Source organism: Helicoverpa armigera, chromosome 22 (genome assembly GCF_030705265.1).
Source record: "Helicoverpa armigera isolate CAAS_96S chromosome 22, ASM3070526v1, whole genome shotgun sequence".
Classification (NCBI taxonomy): Eukaryota; Metazoa; Arthropoda; class Insecta; order Lepidoptera; family Noctuidae; genus Helicoverpa; species Helicoverpa armigera.
The window spans coordinates 7,567,012-7,587,145 of NC_087141.1; the positions used below are offsets into that span (position 1 = coordinate 7,567,012).

At 36.9% G+C, this 20,134-nt stretch overlaps 1 protein-coding gene across 1 annotated transcript in view; it reads left to right on the forward strand.

The window, feature by feature from the left end:
- The window catches only part of LOC110380196 (uncharacterized), a 32,914-nt gene extending 12,842 nt beyond the window's left edge, over positions 1 to 20,072 (forward strand). The window contains exons 7-24 of the mRNA XM_064040511.1: positions 231 to 413; positions 867 to 991; positions 1,408 to 1,567; positions 1,926 to 2,021; positions 2,389 to 2,513; positions 3,279 to 3,420; positions 4,265 to 4,447; positions 4,889 to 5,020; positions 5,965 to 6,102; positions 6,487 to 6,649; positions 7,483 to 10,128; positions 10,886 to 10,990; positions 11,374 to 11,492; positions 11,947 to 12,094; positions 14,278 to 14,379; positions 15,117 to 15,240; positions 15,653 to 15,809; positions 16,427 to 20,072. Coding sequence (XP_063896581.1) covers positions 231 to 413; positions 867 to 991; positions 1,408 to 1,567; positions 1,926 to 2,021; positions 2,389 to 2,513; positions 3,279 to 3,420; positions 4,265 to 4,447; positions 4,889 to 5,020; positions 5,965 to 6,102; positions 6,487 to 6,649; positions 7,483 to 10,128; positions 10,886 to 10,990; positions 11,374 to 11,492; positions 11,947 to 12,094; positions 14,278 to 14,379; positions 15,117 to 15,240; positions 15,653 to 15,809; positions 16,427 to 16,516 — 4,938 coding nt within the window. The 3' untranslated portion in view covers positions 16,517 to 20,072. The remainder of the gene's footprint in view (positions 1 to 230; positions 414 to 866; positions 992 to 1,407; positions 1,568 to 1,925; positions 2,022 to 2,388; positions 2,514 to 3,278; positions 3,421 to 4,264; positions 4,448 to 4,888; positions 5,021 to 5,964; positions 6,103 to 6,486; positions 6,650 to 7,482; positions 10,129 to 10,885; positions 10,991 to 11,373; positions 11,493 to 11,946; positions 12,095 to 14,277; positions 14,380 to 15,116; positions 15,241 to 15,652; positions 15,810 to 16,426) is intronic.
- Positions 20,073 to 20,134: the final 62 nt, after the last annotated feature.

Consider the following 20,134-nt stretch of genomic DNA (forward strand, 5'->3'; position numbering starts at 1 on the left):
TCATATGAAAATTACCAAAATTAAGATAAGAGTAATAGAAATGGTGACACTGGTAACTGAAAGCCTATCTCACTTGCTCTATTTAGTCTCCCCAGCAATTTGCGCGACCCCACAAATCTCCTTGGGACACAATGGGACATTGTAGAAAAAGGGGATTTGTGAAAATAAACTCAATGTAATTTAGCACGGATTTCCTTAGCACATTGAAGAGCATGCTTCACATATTCCAGAGCATGGAAGCGGAGCGGTCGGCGGCGCTGGAGCGGCTGGCGGACGAGAACGGCGCGTTGCGCGCGCGGCTGCGCGGCGTCGCGCACTCGCCGCTCTCCGACAGCGAGAAGCGGCAGCTGCTGCTCGCGCCCGCGCCGCGCCGCATGCACTCCTCCGCGCCCGCCTCTATTGCGCTCGCTAATGTAAGACCACCAATGTAAAAAGCCACCAATCACAAGGAATCAGTCTTTCCAAAGCCTGTGAGACTACTAATGAATAACTCAAGACTTCATCAAAGGAATCATCGTATTTCCGCAACCAGTTAATCTGTCTCTTAGCTGGACTTCATTTCTCCAGCACTTGGTTGTGAAGGTATCCAGAAAAGATCATGCTGAAGACTTATATGTAGGTGACACAAAAGTCTTACGTTAGAAAATGACAGCCTTTGAAAAATCTGATTATTGTATTGTATACAGTTTCTCTGTCAGGAACACACTACGAGATGTAAGCTGTTATACAAGGTCATCAGATAAAGCCATCGTAAAACTGGGAGTAAAAGAGCCAGAACCGACATGGGATATCACAACACCCCGCCAAAGATGGGAGAAATTAAAGATCAAGCAGTAGCTAGCTAAACTCTCGACTTCCTTTTACAGGGTGAAGGCGACAGCGGCGAAGCCAGTACTCCGGAGTGGGACAAGCATTCGTCGTCGTCTCTGAGCGAGGTGTCGGTCGCGTGCCTGCAGGACCGCATCCTGCAGATGGAAGAGCACCATTATAGGTAAACAAGTTAATTGTCAAGGGTCAGAAAGTCCAGATTCTTGATTTCAATTCTATATGGAACCTCTTTTATAGCTTTGCAACTACGGAAACCAAAATAAACCCTCAAAACACAAAGTCATGCCTACAATTTCTCGTTACCAATACCTAGTCCGAAACACGATATCTCCCAAAGACTCAGTTTTCGTCAAACAAATAAAACCCTTATAATCAGCTACATGCAATCAGAATACTCGTCATCAAACGTAAAAGTTTGGCGAGTTTGGACTTAAGAACACCTATGTAATGATTAAAATTTTAATTTTAATAAATTTAAGAAAAAATAACCATCCCAAAATATTATTCAAAATGCTAAGAAAAGGCCTACCTCCCTATTTTACATTCAATCTCTCACCAATACAAAATACGTTCTTCCAGTACAAGCGAAGAACTGCAAGCTACACTAGCGGAACTGGCTGATCTTCAGACACAGCTGGCTGATGCTCACGCAGACAACGAGAGGCTGGCTGATGAGAAGCAAGTTCTGCTCGAGTCACTGTGCCGACAGACTGAGAAGCTTGAGGATAGTCGCACTAAGGTATTGTTTGATTTGATTATTCTATTTCAGCTATTGTGGATAAAGATCTTGCTGTCAGCTTTAATGTATTCTTTCTCGATCTTTAACTGTTTTTTTGCAAGCCCTGGTGAATGATTCTATCTTGTCTTCAGATTATTTTGTTTTTGTTGTCTTTTGGTTATCTGATAAATCTTTCATTTACTCCAATTAAAATACAGCCTCTCAGGCAGCATAATATGTAACTTTTTGGAACACAAAAGTTGCCGCCATTAATTTTTGCTCTTCCTTTCAAATTCTTGAATCGTTAATTTAAGTCTTCTTAAAGTTAAATTAGTCTATATTTTCCATATTATCACATTATTCATTTTGAAAACTTCAGGTGGACACATTACAAGAGCTCCTACTGCGAGAAGGTGTTGAACCAGAGACATTGGTATCTGGAGACGCCGACCAGCAGTTGTTTGCTGTCCTCAAAGTGAGTACGACACATATACAAACACATACATGATACATTATATAAAAAAAAAACATCTGGTAAATAAAGCTTAGGGCCTTGCCTACATTATCAAAATGTATATTAAAACTAGCTGCTACCTGCGGTCAAACGGATCCCGGAACTCCTTCTCGCAATCGGTTAAAAGTAGCCTAAATCCATTTTCCGGCTCTAAAAATCTAAATCAGTTCCGTGTTTTGGCTTGAAAGCGCAATATAACTTTGATATCTAGATAGATACTGCACAAATCTAAATATCAAAATCATGATTATTCAAACAAAAACAATACTACACACTAAACTTATCTTCCAAATAATCAATCAACGTCATCCGTATCTATCGATTGCAGTTATCTCAAGAAGAGCGCAGACATCTGTTGACAAAACAGGAGCAGTTGGAAGCTGAGCTCAACCAAACGAAGACTGCGTTGGAGGAAAAGACCAAAGAGAACGAAACATTAGCTGAGAGGATACGGTAAGAAGTATTTGATTGGTGTTTTTCTTTAATGTTATTGAAATATTTTATTTCTACACTACAGAATTATCACGTTGATCTATAAAAAAAGCATGAGATTCTTGTCTTAGATAATGTGTTTGGTTTCAGTTTATACGATGTATTTTTAATTTTACTGCTATAGGATATTTGTTCCCATCGAATCGTTATGTATTAGACCAAGTTGCCTGGTGACATCACGAATATCTTTCATCAGGTCGAAGTTAACAATTACAAATAAGATTAACTTCACTTGTTTTACTACTATGTCGATGAAAGGAATGGTGAATATAAGATCAATTCTAAAAATAAACTAACTTTATTTATAGCTTAATTTCAGGTAGTAAATTGAACAGATTTTTCGTAAAGAGCTTGAGATATGTTGATGACATGTTTGTTTTTTCATTTTATAAATTCAGCTGATAACACACCAATCGATCGATGGTAGAATGGATAAGTCGACGTTGATCCATCTGCTTGAGCTCCCCATGTTGCCCAGTGCCGGCACGCGCCCCGCGCCCCGCGCCCCGCACATCGTGGCATTGTCGACCTATGCCATCGACCGGCAATCGATCGATTGGTGTGGTAGCACTCTTAATTCGCGAGTAAGCAACTCATCCAAGTCTGAACTATATCTTACGGCAAAGGGATTAATTTGTCAGGAAATAAGTGATGTTTGGCGGCGGGAACGGGATTTTTTTATTTATTTTATTACGTGTACTTAATCGAAGTTTGAAATCTCTACAGTGTGTTAGAAGCGAGCGTAGAGCGAGCAGAATCAGAGCGAATGCGATGCGAACACGAAGCGGACTCGGCACAGGAGCTCGCCGCCACTCGTCAGCATCAGATCGCCACGCTCACCGACCTGCTGGATGCTGCTAAAGCTAAGGTGAGAGTGTGTTACAGCAAGCGTACAGCGAGCAGTCTGAGCGAATGCGATGCGAACACGAAGCGGACTCGGCACAGGAGCTCGCCGCCACTCGTCAGCATCAGATCGCCACGCTCACCGACCTGCTGGATGCTGCTAAAGCTAAGGTGAGAGTGTGTTACAGCAAGCGTACAGCGAGCAGTCTGAGCGAATGCGATGCGAACACGAAGCGGACTCGGCACAGGAGCTCGCCGCCACTCGTCAGCATCAGATCGCCACGCTCACCGACCTGCTGGATGCTGCTAAAGCTAAGGTGAGAGTGTGTTACAGCAAGCGTACAGCGAGCAGTCTGAGCGAATGCGATGCGAACACGAAGCGGACTCGGCACAGGAGCTCGCCGCCACTCGTCAGCATCAGATCGCCACGCTCACCGACCTGCTGGATGCTGCTAAAGCTAAGGTGAGAGTGTGTTACAGCAAGCGTACAGCGAGCAGTCTGAGCGAATGCGATGCGAACACGAAGCGGACTCGGCACAGGAGCTTGCTGCAGCATCAAATCGTCATTAGCAACTTTCTGACTCTAAGGTGCTTTGTGAGATTCTGTAAAACCCATAAAGTAATTTAGAAGGAAATCTTCTTCTTCTTGCGTGTCGATGATATGTCATATTGAGACTACACTATGTACTAAGGAAATGAGGAAGGCGAAAACAGTTTTTCGCGTTTCGCACCCAAATTTTTTGATGCTCCGTCACAGCAGTTGCTTTTGCGAAAAAATTGGGCAAAACTGTCACTAAGAAAAGGTCAACTACTTACATGTTCTACATGTACATATTCTTCAACTTACATGTGACATGTTGGTCTTCCAGTTAGAAGAACGAGCAGGTGTAGCGGAAGGGGCAGCGGAAGCGGAAGCGGCGGCGGCCGCAGCGCGTCGCGACGCGGAGGCGGCGGCGGCGCGGGCGCTGGCGCTGGCAGAGAGGCTGGCGCATGCGCAGCGACAGTTGGATAGAGCTCATTCCGATGCGAGGAAGATGCATGATGATGCTATGGTATGTAGTTTGTGGTGGATGAAGAAAATTTTCTTAAGCTTTTTGGAATAACACCATTGATTTTTTAGACTGTAAAATCTGAGAATAACAGTAGATCTAACTGATCCTTTTGGAAATGAACGATGGAATATATCAGCAGTTGATGATGAAGAAGAAAAATAAAGATGAGATGATGTTGGTAGTTATGAAAAACTGAGAATGTGGAACAAGCATTTAGAAAGAAAAAATATTAATGCAACAATAGGTCGTTAGGTATCTATTAAGTGGGCTAGAAATAAAAATAACTAAAACAAGCCATACAAATATTTAAAAACTGAAAAAAAAAACATGATTTATGGGTACACCAAAAAAGAACGCATATAAAACGTATAAGCATTAAAATATATGATAAATGGTAGAGCATATTCGATATTAAATTCAACCATCAACAAAATGTTCCAGGTGTCGCGAAACAACGCGAAATCAACGATATCGGAGTTGGAATTCCAGATCGAACAGCTGCGACAGGAGAAGACCGCCATGCAAGGAGAGATGAAGACATTGCAGGAAAACGCAGAGGAGATGCAAATACAGGTATTACTTATAAGAAGAAACAACCAGAAAATTATGATTTTGAGTTTGAAACTATTAAAAGCGAAAGCCAAGAAGTTCAGCTTTCTGCAGATTTTAACATAAGCTTCATGCAATTATGTCAAATTTCAATCTCTTTCTATTTATTCTCGTCAAATGTACGACTGGAAAGTGATAAATACTAATCTATGTACTTCTTTTTGATTATAATTTTAAATTTTACCAAATAATTGTCTAGATAGTGAGACTTACAAAGTATTATTTGAAGACAAGTCAATAGAATTTGTAATTTTTAAGTTTGATGACAAAATGCTATTTTGAAGACAAGTCAATAGAATTTGTAATTTTTAAGTTTGATGACAAAATGCTATTTTGAAGACAAGTCAATAGAATTTGTAATTTTAAGTTTGATGACAAAATGCTATTTTGAAGACAAGTCAATAGAATTTGTAATTTTTAAGTTTGATGACAAAATGCTATTTTGAAGACAAGTCAATAGAATTTGTAATTTTTAAGTTTGATGACAAAATGCTATTTTGAAGACAAGTCAATAGAATTTGTAATTTTTAAGTTTGATGACAAAATGCTATTTTGAAGACAAGTCAATAGAATTTGTAATTTTTAAGTTTGATGACAAAATGCTATTTTGAAGACAAGTCAATAGAATTTGTAATTTTTAAGTTTGATGACAAAATGCTATTTTGAAGACAAGTCAATAGAATTTGTAATTTTTAAGTTTGATGACAAAATGCTATTTTGAAGACAAGTCAATAGAATTTGTAATTTTTAAGTTTGATTGAAATCGCTTATTGTCATTAATTTAATTTGCATCCTATTTTAGCACAATTCTGGATCATATTGTAATGAAAAATATAAATTTTTGTTATTCTATTTTTCTTCTTATTTGGATTCTATTTGTGTAAATATATATATTTTTTTATTTCCAGGTGCAGATGGCATCAGACGAGAAGTTATCGCTGATGTCCCGCGCGGGCGAGGCGTTAGCGAGGGTGGCGGAGCTCGAGCGACAGCTGCAGGACGCCCGGGCACGACATGCACAGCTCACTAGAGATCGGGAGAGAGATGTACGTACTGATTTACATAGATTATGTGTTACTTTGGTTTCTTTAAAAAAGATCTGCTTCAAAAATACCGAAAAATAAGGCAAATTTAAAATAGAAGGGATCCCAAACAAACTGAAATTATGAGGAAGAACAGCATACCCAGTAAAATATATCGAGAAGATTCCAAAAAACTTCTTAATATTTTTATTGTTATGGGTGTTTTACTGGCCCAATTTATTTATCGAATTTGTTTACATAAAAGTAGCATATGTTAAGTTAAAAATTCAAATAAATAGCAAACCGACAATAATGCGACTTGGTAAATGTATGTAGACAAATACATACATAACGCGCAAAGTTATAAAGTATGTACAAACATTCAACCTCACAAATCTTGCCAATCAGGAAGCCGAATGGAAGCAATTCCAAAGCGATCTTCTCATGACGGTCCGTGTAGCCAACGACTTCAAAACCGAAGCCCAACGTGAACTAGAAAGACTAGTCTCCGAGAACAAAGTCGCCAGAGACAGGATACGACTTCTAGAAGACCAGATGCACTCCCTCAAAGGTAAGTCTTAGTAAGACAGAGACTTGCGGGTTTTCTTGTGGATGCCTATCCAAAATTATGAATTGGCCCTTGTATGATACACGCAGTTTGGTGGTTACAAAAGTATAAAGTCATCTATGTAGATAGACGAAGCTATTGGGATTTGTCTGAAACTGCAGCTAATGTCGAGACAGTAAAAATTTATTCTATTTTCTCTTCGTGATTAATCTTTATATGTTACAGTTTTTTTATTTATTATTTCATTGTTTGTGATATGGGAGAGCACTCCACATTATTTTTAATATTTTGGAAGTATTGCACCAAGTTTGAAATTACAATGATTGGCAGATGTTTATTATCGTGTGTCCGCTACAAAACGCGCAAGTGAGAGCTTTGCATGTGTATGACAGGTAGATTTGAAAGTAGTTTGGACTTTAACATTGTGATGAATATCTTGATTTCGCTTTGTATCTTGCAAATGCTCTAAATGAAACGAAATGTGGGTTGTTTTATGATAGTGTGATAAAATATATATAAAAATACTGACTTATTTTTCAGGATATCAACTCTTACTTTGTACAGAATGTAATTTCAACTCTTTTAGTTTGTTGTTAAGTTGAATTGAAACAATAAGCGTAGACTTACTTCTCATATTGCATGAAATTACATAAATGAAACATCTTCGATACAAACGTTTAGTCTGTTTAATAATTTCAGCAGAATTAACATGCATTACCATGCGCTAATTCTGTGTAATATGCTTAACTACGTAGACATTCATAAACTAACAGTGATATCAACCATCGAATCTATGTTAAACAATGTCCTAATCTCAATTTGATGTACCAACACAGGTGTTGACAGGTCCGAATCTATGGATAGCGTTTATTCAGATGAAAATATATTAGACTCCAAGGAATCTCTCTCTCAAACGAGCGATGATATGAGTCCATCTAAAGAAGTATTCAAGAGTATAAGAACTAGATACTTGTCTAGAGTGCATAGTGTTTCTGAACTGCCAACGAAAGAAGTCAGTTTGATAGACCAAGCATTCTTCAGGTCTAATAATTCCATAGAAGACAAAACAGAAGTGAACGATTTGTTAAAAGACCAATTTAAAATTGCAATCGAAAATGTCACCACAGACGAGACCAATGTTGACGATAGCCCAAAAACACCTTCAGATGAGTACCCGACTAGAGTGTTGGCTGAAACTGTCTTACCTCCTTTTAAATCTAAGGAGTTGAAAAGACAAGATGCAATCGACCTTTGTCGAGATTTAAATGAAAGTCCGCCTGCTGTATCAGAATTGCCAGTGAAGCCACCCAGATTTAAGTTCCTGAAGTCAGATTCTGCTTTTGCTCCAATACCGAGGCAACGCACAATTTTTAGCACAAATCTGGTAGGAACGTTTAATGGCAAACCAAAGGCTTACAGTATGGATAATCTTAATACAAACGAAGAGTATAAAGAGGCTTTAAATGAAGCTACAAGTGTAGATTTACTAACTGCGAACACTCAAAGTGAAACGTCTCTATTTACAGAAGGATCTGACAGTGTATTCCTTTCACCTTTTGAGAAAAATAATAACAAAGTCACCGCTATATTAGAGACTAATAATAATGATATAAATAAAGATATGCCTGTAGTCAAAGCCGAAGAATTACTCCCCTTCCCATATCCAGATGACATTAAGAAAGAACCAGTGGTTGATTTGATACAACCTAAAAAAGAACTACTAAGAGATATTCCCATTGATGATAATGTTGAAAGACAACTAAAGATGGTGAATGAAGAACTTAAACTCACGTTCAAGGCTGCCATAGGTAGAATAATCGGTAATAATAGAATCAAGAAAAGAGCATCTATGTGTACAAAAGTTTTGACCGAAAATCAGAGCCCATCTGAACCGGATTCTAAAACTAAAGACATGGATACTATTGATAACAGCAGAGATACAAGTCCACCAAGCTTACCGAAATTACCAGAAAATGAGCTGAAAGCTCAACCTGACATAAAAATAACAGATGTAGATACCAAAGATGATAATAGTGCACTTACTTCTCAAGTTAATATACCCAGTCCAGTACAGGAAAGTAGCAATCCCTTTACAGAAGCTGTAAAAGACGTTCCTCCTCCTGAACCTACATCAGAGCTTCCTATAGATGATAATGTAAGCTATCGTTTAACGATAAACACTACAGACTTAGGTGACGATACACCAAAGATAGTACCAGTGCAAAATAGTGCAAGTGATAGTAGCCTTAATACTAAAAGGACTGCCAATACTTTCAGAACTTTCTTAGCTCCAATAAAATTAAGTAATGGGAATATTTCACAGACCTCCCCAATTATAATAAGTCCAGTACTAATTCAACCAGTGTTTTTTAAACCTCTTGCACCTCAAGAGACTCCGGTGGAACAAAAACAAGAGGCTAAGAAAGGAACTGTATATTACAGTGATATTGATCAAGTTGCTGTTACTAAGGACGATAAAGTTAAAGATGAGAAAACTAGTGAAGAAAATACCAAAAAGAAACCTCTTTATCAAAAAAATGTTAAAGCGAAACCATTACCTTTCCTATCGTGGAAAACCTTTGGGTCTAACGATAACTTGCCAGAAAACGAGTCTGCTACTAAAACGAGTAAACCTAAACCCTCACCTATAGAAATATCAAAGAATGTAAACACTTTTTCAAAATCACCTATACCACCCTTAGAACCAGTAAAAACAAAAGGTCTTGCTCCAAAAGTTCCAACAAAATCTTCAGACCCTAGCCCAGGAGTTGGCAAGTTATCTAAGAGCCCTCAATGGTTGCAAGACAACAAATATTATCAGCCCGTGGAAAGTGTACCCTTTGTTATAAACACATCCCAGTCAGTTAATCCCAAACCAGTGGAAATCAGAAGAGAACCTGCAACTACAGTAGCAAGCGATTTACCACAACCTGCTCCAAGAAGATATTCAGAGACACAAGAAAATGTCTATGAAGAAATAGGTCCAGCCATCTCTGAAATAACCAAAGACGAAAACATAGCGGATGATGAAAAGATTTCCAATCAAAGACAGTCTTCAAGCGAGGATTTTGAGTCGGTTCCTAGAGAAGAGCTGTTAAAAGTACCCAGAAGAATAAAGAAACCAAAAACAAATGAACGGTTAATGAAATCTAAATCGCTAGATTTTGCTGAACCCACAGAGGCAGTGAAAGAGATGTCCAGCATTACCAAATCGATAATATCGTTATCGAAAGCGCCAAGCGCGAAAGACTTGCCAAAGAAACCTACAGGAGCTGTTGTAGATATAGTGCAAAGTTTAGAAAAGGCACCTACTGATGTAGTTGCACAGAGGAAATTATCGCTGCAACATCCAACGTCTCCAAGTATAGATACCAATACAGGTTCCTTGCCAAGAGAAAAGCCATATTGGAGGACTTTAGAACACAAACGGTTGTCGCACCCACTGAGATCGCTCAAAGACCCTCCTCCGAGAAGACCGCTACGTAAGTCTGAGCTTTTGTGACCGGAAACCTAAACGTTCGAGTGTGAATTCTATGTAAATAACTGTATCAATGTATGGAAACATGATAGTGTCGTGTGTTGTCTCATCGGTGGCGGTCACGGTGGAGGTTTTGTGTTCCATTTTAGGCTTCTGAACGCTGGGTTTCAAGTGTGTTAGATAGAAGGTGAGAGATGGTGTTGGGTCGTAAAGCCAAGGTATTTAGTACACAGCTTTAGGTAAGGTCGAAATATCTTCCTTCTATCGAACACACCCTTTATTATATTTTTGAGTTCTGTACTATGAACCATATTTGACAGAATGCGTTCAGTAGCTTCATTTGTTTTTGTGAGCGTCATTTTGTTCTTTTTCAAACATGAAAATGATTATGGCCCATGGTCATGCTTGGTATTACAAGTTACGATCTTGAAGAGTTTTGGCAAGGTTTAAGGTGTATTATAGCATGAATTTATTTGTACGTCACAATATAAGCATGGTTTTTCTTTTTGTTTTATGCACCTGGTTTAGGGTTTGAATAGACCTATGGATTTAATGTCATCTACAGAATTCAAGATTTTAGTTCCAAAAGCAATTCAATTTTTTGAAGCTAAGTTTTTGCTCTAAATATTTACAACTGAATTTGAATTCCCTATCCCTGAATTTGAAGAAATTATCACTACCGTTCAGCAGTGGACGAAAATTGGCTGATATGATGATGATATCCTGTGACTCTAAGCTGATGACTATGGTCTGATCTCCAGCCATACCACCACGGACAGAGGAGACTCCGCCTCCGCCGCCGCTGCTGACCAGCGCTTCGTTACAGGACATCATGGCTACCGCAGCTTCACATAGGAGGACGAAAGGTAACAACCACTTTTCTATTACATAGAACTTGTATCCAGGTCCAGGTAGGTTTTAAAGAGCGAATTCTGTAGAAAGTATAATAAAACTTAACAGTTGTATAATGTCTAGAAATTAAAAGAAATTCTAAATTCCCTTTGTCAGTGTAAAGACGGCTTCTGCTAAGCCAAGCTCTGTATGTCCTTTGGTGGCATACGATATGGTCATCGTAAGATACGGTTATCGTCCTCATATTATAGCATGCCATTCCATAATGCAGCTTGTTTTTTCCTAAATGATCCAAGAAATGCTCCTGAAAGACCAAAAATAATATGTCATCTCCATCTTTTATGTGTTTTGTGGTTGTTGAGTCATCCATCATCCAGACATCGGTATTATTTTCCAGGTGTAAGCCGACAAGACTCGCGTCTGTCAGTGAAGTCTCTTATCGAGAGTATAGAGAACGCGGCGAAGGCAGCTAAGCAGCAGTCGCCAGCCACCACACCAGTGGGAGAATGGCCACAGGTAAGGAATTAAAGATTTCGTGACTTTTATGAAAGTATTTACAATAATATGCGATGTACGTACATGATGTATTTCGAATTTAGTAATGCAATAAAGAATAATAAATTGAAAAAATAATTTATGAAAAGGTGCTTTTTGTCATCTAAGGTGGACGGTCAGTTTGGCAAAAAGGTGACTACTTAATCCTATATGAATTCTGGTCTAGACAACCTTGAACTTTCTTTTTGAAATCTACTCCAATATTCTTCCAATATGATATTTGGTTCTTGTTTAAAATCCCTAATACAAGTAAAATTAAATACAGGCTGATTCTTTGCCAGGACTCAAATTACAAACTAAAAATTTTTAAACAACCAAAATATAATGTATCATTTTTTTTCTTCTTGTCTTTATTATGTGTGTGTGTATAAACTATTAAATAAATAAATACTAGAATACCTACATTTTCTTTCAGCAAACAACAGTAGGTGTAACAACAACGTCGACGTCTATAAAGAACGGTATAGCCGATGCCACAGCGGCTACCAACGGCATGGGCGGCTCCGCCTTCTCGTCCAAGCCGCCCGCGGCAAGGGGCGCTAGGCCTTCGCCCATTGCTAATGGTAAGCGGAGATAATTGTAGTAGTATTAGAGTAAGTAGGGTTTTTAGGTGTATAGAGGTTACTGAGGCTTTTAATTCTGAATAAAATTTTAATTTGAAACGACTTCCCTAAAGGAAGAGGTTCGCAGTTTGGGGTGTTTGTATTTTTTTAGAATAATTTCAGAAAAAAATTATATGTGTTTTGTTATGAAAATTATGGAAGCATGTTTTGGCTCATATTGGGAATTAAAAGCTATGTGTATATTTAAAAAAAAATCTTAATAAAAAGTATTTTAACGCAATATTAGGAAAATGGGGATAATTGCACGGATAAAGCCTAATATTATATATAAAAAAAAACAATTACATAATTAAAGGAATAATGCAGAATTATTTATTTTTAGTTTGAAAACAGCATGATTAGATCATATTATGTATTACTTTAATGTCCCAAAAAAAACTTAATTTAAGAAGTCCCATAAAATAAAAATAATAACCCCCGTCCCCGGCTACATATAATCGCATGTCCGTGGCTTATCTTTTCCAGCATGGCAGCATGAGCGCGGCGCTTAGCCCCCGAGCCTATTAACGTTCTGTGTTGTGTGCGAATTACTAATTTATTTATTAAATAACTCCTAGCTGGTACATGCATGCTACTAGACTTTTATTTTAAAACACCCTGTATATGAAGTTAGAAAATTTTTTTTTTCTTTTGCAAAAATTTTGCCATCCTGTATAAAAAAGGAGATTTTTTTGTAAAATTATTAGTATCCTGGATATCAAATGAGTTTTTTTGCAAAATCATTGATATCCTGTATATTTAATTTTGTTTTTGCAAAGTCTTAAGTATCCTGCATATCAAAATGCAGTTTTTACAAAATATGTTATTGGTATATTTTTTTCCTTTGTCTAAAATTACAATAACTGTTTACCTTGATGATTGTCTAAAAAATCTTTTATTTCGCAAGTATTTTCTATTCTTAAATATTTCAACTGGGATTTATTATTTCTTCACTTCTTTTCATCATTATTGTGATAGACAAAGGAATTAAACAATTACTCAGACAAAAATAAATGAAAATTCCCTCAAAATAAAAAATGGAGTGTTACCCTACTTTTCCCCCCTATTCTAATGGAGTTGGTTGTTGGACTTCACTCATTGGGGACGGTTCTTGCATTGTTTTGTGTCTACTATGGAATATACACCTGCTGACTGTGTGCATATTTCTCTCATGTACTATCGTCGACGGTTTTGTGATACTAAAAAAAACCTGAAATGTGTTACCATTAAAAATTAAGTACAACTAAATTAAAGGCAACCTCTGAAACTTTAAACTATCTCTGTCCTTGAGCAAAAGTCTTCTGAACTTAAAAGAAAATTGAGTGCATTTTTATTCTTCTTATAAGGGGGTGTTTCTGACTATGACTATTCAAAGATATAAACTTCGGGTCTTTATAGATGAAATAATCCTAGTGGCTTCACTCAAGGTTGGGACTACCAAAATATAACACTGATCCTTAACTAGACATTACCCTAAAATACAGTTTTAGTGGCTTGAGCTATGCTAATAGCAGGTTTCCAAAGGCTGTAAGCCCAAACTTCACCTAACAAAATATGCAGTAGCTTAATTTCCAATGATAACAAGGGTATTGCAACTTTAAATCATAGTCAGAGCCGGTTCCGGCGCCCACAAAAAAAGTCGTTAGTTCAAAAATGACACATTATATTTATAAAATGCCATATAGCAAATAATGGCCGAAATTTCACCCTGTAGACCGCTCACCTCCTTTGTAATAATCACCTTTCGACCAATATTCAGTCGGTCCATTCTGGCGCCCCGATCGGTTCAACTTGGCGCCCCTTTATAAACATGGCGCCTTCTGCGTCACACTACCTACATTACCTAACGACCGGCCCAGATAGTTCTCATAAAGAAAATACTCTCTACCTACTTAATTACCCTATAAGTCGGTTCATCGCGGCGCCCTTGTGCATCGCACCATCTACACTACCTTAGGGCCGGCCCTGATAGTCGTCACTAAAAACAATTCCCGAGCTACTTAATTCTTCGTAGTTGTAAAATACCGGCCCTGATCATAGTCCCTTACTAAAAACTCCCTAGTACTTAGTCCCCCTATAAGTTACCCAAAGTATCACAAAGCCGTCGCGTTGCTTGCTGACGTTGTGCCTAACGTGGGGGTCAGAGGCGGCGCAGGCGAACATGCCGGACGAGCAGCGGGCGCTGCACAGCTTGCAGCAGAAGGCCATCGAGAGCTTCGTCAGGCGGAACAGCTATGGAGATATATGTGAGTGTTTTATTATGTGCTCCTTTGGGGTGGGTTTTTGAGTGTTGGGTTTAGCCATTTCTTATTTGTCTTTCCCCACACTCAGAGACATTTAATGATTACTTAAGCTATTCCTCAGTGACGGATTTTCAAAGAAATCCTTCACTAAGGAGTGGCAAGTACCTAATCATTAAATGTCTCTGAGCGCAGGAGTTTGTAAAGTAATGAGATGTTATGTTGACATCGTGTAGTTTGTTAATTTTGTGGAATCTGTTAGACCAATTTAGTTTTTTTTACTTTTAATCATTTCACATATTTTTGTGTTTTTGTTTTAATGTATTAATGGAGAAAGTAGATAAATAATAATTTAGCGGTTGAAGTGTAGTATGTGTAAATGGTAAAGAGTTAAATTTGCAGTTAGTTGGTTAGTTGGGTTAAGTACTCTCTTGAGGAAGTTGTGTACTTATTCATTACTCGAAAGTATAATTCCAAACTATTTTTGTTATCTTCATATAAAACATTTAACAGGTTGACAGTAAGTATTAAGCTTAGCTTTTATGTGTACGTGCATGATAAATGTTCACAAAAACAAACATCAAACACAATGTTCATTAACCGCTCACTAATTAATTAAAAACGTAAATAAAATTACCAAAAATAAACTAATATGAGTTTAACGAATCGCGAGAATTCCAAAGATCTTTATGTACATAAAACTCTAGTAATAATAATCTTTATTTTGATATAATAATCCACAGGTGAAAGAAAGGACCCATTGAACGCCTTACAAGTGAAAAATGGTGGGTCGAAACGCAATGCGCTGCTCAAGTGGTGCCAGCAGAAGACTCTGGGATACAATAACATCGATATTACTAATTTTAGGTAAGCCATACTTCTTAAATAATAATTTTATTATGGAAAATTTTAAATTTTATCAAGAGTTAGTTAATGAGTTAGACATGTAGGTACAGACGTATTTCATAGACATGTGGTCCTCCTTCCTTACATTAAGTTTTCTGTCAATTAATCATATTTCTAGCTCAGACAATAATTCTTTACGCTCATCCAACTGTCAAGGCTGTTAATGTTCGGCCATTTATTCTTCTCTCTTAGGACACAAGATTGTGTTTGAAGATCGGCGCCAAGCTAAGATATTTTGACTTGTTTAGGAAGCTAGAATATAAGTTATAGAAAAAACTATTTAGGTTTTTTTTTTGTTTTTATGGCATCTCACATAATATTTATCATTTGATTCTCTATGAAACGTGATAAATATTTGTTATAATCTCCTCAGTTCATCCTGGAACGATGGCATGGCGATATGTGCTCTGCTGCACTCGTACTTAGGCGACAGTCGCATCGCGTACTCCACGCTGTCGCCGCACGACAAGCGGACCAACTTCTCCGTCGCCTTCGCAGCTGCCGAGTCTGTTGGCATACCTACCACACTGGTCAGTATTTTATAGTAATAATGGCGTTCAAGGCCAATTTCGACCATGGAGGCTGTTCTTCATGTAAGGAGATAAGCTAGCTGCGCAGGACATCTTATAGTGCACAAGCATTGGCTTGGACACAAGTGCACTCCCTATTCCTTCACTCTCATAGCCGAGGACCGACATTAACATGCTCTCCGATGCACGGGATTTTACAGTATATAAATATACTGTCAACATGTCATACTAAAATTAAGAAAATGTTGGAGGACTTTGTAGAAAAGTCTCTGTAAAAGAAGGCTGCCATTTTTGTGTTATAAGTAGATGTTATCACGAGATCGGGTGAGCCAAACTTATTGTGTATGTAAATATACATTCATTGTATAATATGTTTTAGTAACTCGGATACTGCTACTATGGTAGTAGTCAACAATGTGCATTATACATATTTACATACACATGTATGTCACCCGCATTCTTGACTCTTCTCCATTCCGCATTCTTTCTTCTTTTTCTATACCAGTTTGTTTTTTAATTTCAAAGCTAGTGAGTGGTGTTCATTCATTCATGAATTATTCTTTAGTGGTCTTGTTATGTGTAGAGTTACTTTAACTTTGGTCGTTTCTTAATTCCAGAACATTCAAGACATGATCCAACAAGAACGGCCCGACTGGCAGCAAGTGATGGCGTACGTGACCAGCATTTACAAGCACTTCGAAACGTAAACAAATACCAACCTTAACACCAGGTGATAGAGAACAAATTACATTATGTCTTAATTATATGGATATATACGATAGATGGCTCATAGATGGCGTTACTGATAGACTCAATAAATGTCATAGGTATAGGAAATACGCCTTGGACAACAAGTTCTTAAAATTTTCAAGCTTTCATTAATGTTTAGTCGAAAATATTATCGCTATTCAGCAAAAAAAATATCTTTAAAAATAAACAGCCTTTTTGTAGCCTTTTCAATATTAATCAAATATATGTGATAGTGAACTTTATTGGAAAAAATATCTAAGAATTTCAAACTGAAAAAAAGTAGAAGTAAATAAACAACATGAAAAAATATTTCTCAAAAGCTAGATATGTAGCTAAATATAAAGGCTAGTAAATATAGCTTAATATTATTATTCCATCGAAAATTTGGTTGTAATACATTCCTAAAAAATTGCCTCATATTTTTGAACTGGAGAACTTTTGTCTGGGAAAAAAGACGTTTTAGGCCTTATGAAAGAAGTAGGTATGTGTACTAAGGAAGAGATTTAGCGTGTATGTGATAGTGAAGTAGGATTTTGAACCTTAATAATATAGCTATAGAGTTGCCTCGTGGTAATCTTTCGGTCCAACTCGGCGACTATGGGCGCCAGAAAGATTTCAAGGCTAGCTTAAAATTTTCAACTTGATGACCACGTTTGTGCAATGGTCGCCATGCCGGACTGCCGAACTGATGGTCCCGGGTTCGATTCCTGGTACGGTCAACATTTGTGTGATGAGCATGCTTGTTTGGTGTGGTCTGGGTGTCATTATATGTTTTATATAAGTATGTAAAGTGTAGTTTATCAGTTGTGTAAGCACCCATAACACAAGCTAGATAGCTTCATCATCATCATCATCATCTCAGCCATAGGACGTCCACTGCTGAACATAGGCCTCGCCCTTTGATCTCCACAGATAGCTTACCATGGGGCTAACCGACCATATGTGAAGATGTCGCAATATTAAATTCCAATAAATTTAACACGTATGGCATCAAAAATAAGGTTCAAAATCGTAAATACATTTCAAGCTAAGTAAAAGTGTGTGATAGAAAAATAAAATGCCTTGTTTCGGCCTTAGGTTGTATTGAGCCGTCTTTTCACTATAAAGACTGATTCATTAGATTGATAGGAGGGTACCATCTTAGTAAAGGATACGACCATTTAGTTTTAATTTTAAATAACTTACATTTTATACGCCTTCTCGCTAGTGATTAAAAAAAACTTGTATGGTCTTTTCTAAGCTAAATGTGCTGCTAAATACTTGAATAAGAATGATGTAAAAGTCAGTAATGATAAATAAATAAATAACTTGATATGAATGTGTAAACAATAGTCATGTTTCAGATATAATAAAAATAACAATAGGTCACAAGCAGTTTCGATATTATGAATATACCACGTAATTTATTCCATAAATGTAGGAAAAAACGTATTTTTGGCCGTGTATAAAGTAAATATACTCTCAATATTTATATAGCCTTAGCGTCTGAACCTTTTTTTTATCGACGTTAAAAATCATCAAATGACGGCTCCCGCTTTTGGTTAGCAGCGGTGAGGGAGTGTCAGACTCTTACTGACTAAAAACCGTCGTGGGCCTTTTATGTACCAGAGCCGCGGTAACTCTTTCAAACAATCCCGCAGGGTCATTCTGGCGCCCTAAGTAATACAATATTCAGCGCCCATACCAAACTTTCATTATATTCGGAGTTAGTATATTCTGGCGCTTTTATTCATCTGGCGCCCTAATATATTCTTATACCAATATTCTTGATACATGTGCAAATATAACTTAATACATAGCTCCTTTTCACCGTAATATGCATACCTATATAACCTAATAAATATTTCCACCGTAATTAATCCCCTCCCTATTTTTGCCTTTAACGTAGTTTACATATTACTTCATAATAATATGATATGGCCTTTGAATGTAAACGTGATTGTCTATTTATACATATATGTAGGTGAACGCTAGGCTTCTGAATGATATACGAGTAAGATTCGGCTTTACGTATATATAGAGCGAAAGTTCATTTATGGAATTGAAATATTACAAAGGCCCAAGTTTAGGCTTATTATGAATTTTTGAGTTCAATTTTCAAAGTGGCCATTTGTTCCGAGAAAAACGGACGTTTGTGTTATGAACTTGGGCCTAATTATGTTATGATAATGTTTCCAAACGGGGAAAACGTTATGCAATTTATTTCTTCAAAATTATTATCAATACGATATGAAATTAACATATTGCATACAATTTTATTAATTTGAAACGTTTTTACAGTCCCATTTTATATATATTTGTAATTTTTCTGTTTGGGAGCTATATCAATGTATATTGTTAACATTATCTATACAAAATACGTACTCGAACAACTTTTGTAATTGTAACCTATTTCGCATCGCCAAAAGAATAAGATAGGTGAGCGCGGGAAAATTTTCAACTATTAGCATTCTTAACCAATAGAATTTAAGCGTTGTACGCAAACTTTGTTGCTATTGGTTGATTTAATAATACCCGCATTTCTATTGGCTGAATAAACATTGATTTTACTATCTGGATTACTTTCATATCTAGTCCGAAACATTGAGTAAAAGATACTCTTTAAAGTTACTTAATTGGAATTTTGGAAAAATCCAGCATTTTTATTAATTTGAGCAAATCAAGATCTTTTTTTAGTAAATTATTTTAGCATTTTGATATTGTGAGCGTTTCTTTGGCTGAATGTTTTGTGTATCAAGTGTTCGTATTTTGCACGGAGGACGAAAGATAGCGGAGATGCCATAAGGAAGGTAGATCAGGCGCCTTCTTGTAGGTCAAGCAACGTACGGTAGGCGTGATCAGTTACTAGAACTAACGTGGCGTTCGGGTTCCTTGTCAAATCAAAACCAATGTGTCAAAGACTGGTCTTGATTGATTGGTGAGATATTTTGAAAATTATGGGCGGATTTCATAGAAGGCAAGTAACGCGCTACTTTCTTAGAACATTTTGCTTTATGACATCTCCGCTAGTCATTCTGTTCTCCATGGTATTTTAAAATGTGATTTTTGTATTGACATCTTATTAATTGTGAATCAAACATGCATTGTGTGAAACTTAATATTATTGTTTGAGGTAAATATTTATTGGAGGCTGTTATGTACAGTGTGTTTGGTAACTAGAACATTTTCGGTTGATATTAGATTTAAACTATGTACTTTGTAAACTCTGTCCCAATTTTCGTGGCACAAAGTGTAATGTTTAGGAAAAAAATATGGTCTGAAATAAACTTTGAAAAATGATTTTTATTATTTTTCCTTTGTTTGATAAAAAAAACTTTTCTATAAAATCGTTTTGTGTATGGTTTACACTTTGTGTCAAGTAATTTGGGTGCACTTTAGATATAATTTACGTAACATGCGTTGTGTTACTTCTGACTTGGTTGTTGATGCTTAGTAGTTTAATTATTACATATTTTGAGATAATTGTATTTTTGTAAATATAGCTTTTAAATAAAGTTCCTGATTTATTATAAATTTGCTGTTTTCTTTGGTCTACGAATTTTTTCTGAACCCTAACTATACATAGGTCTGAAAAA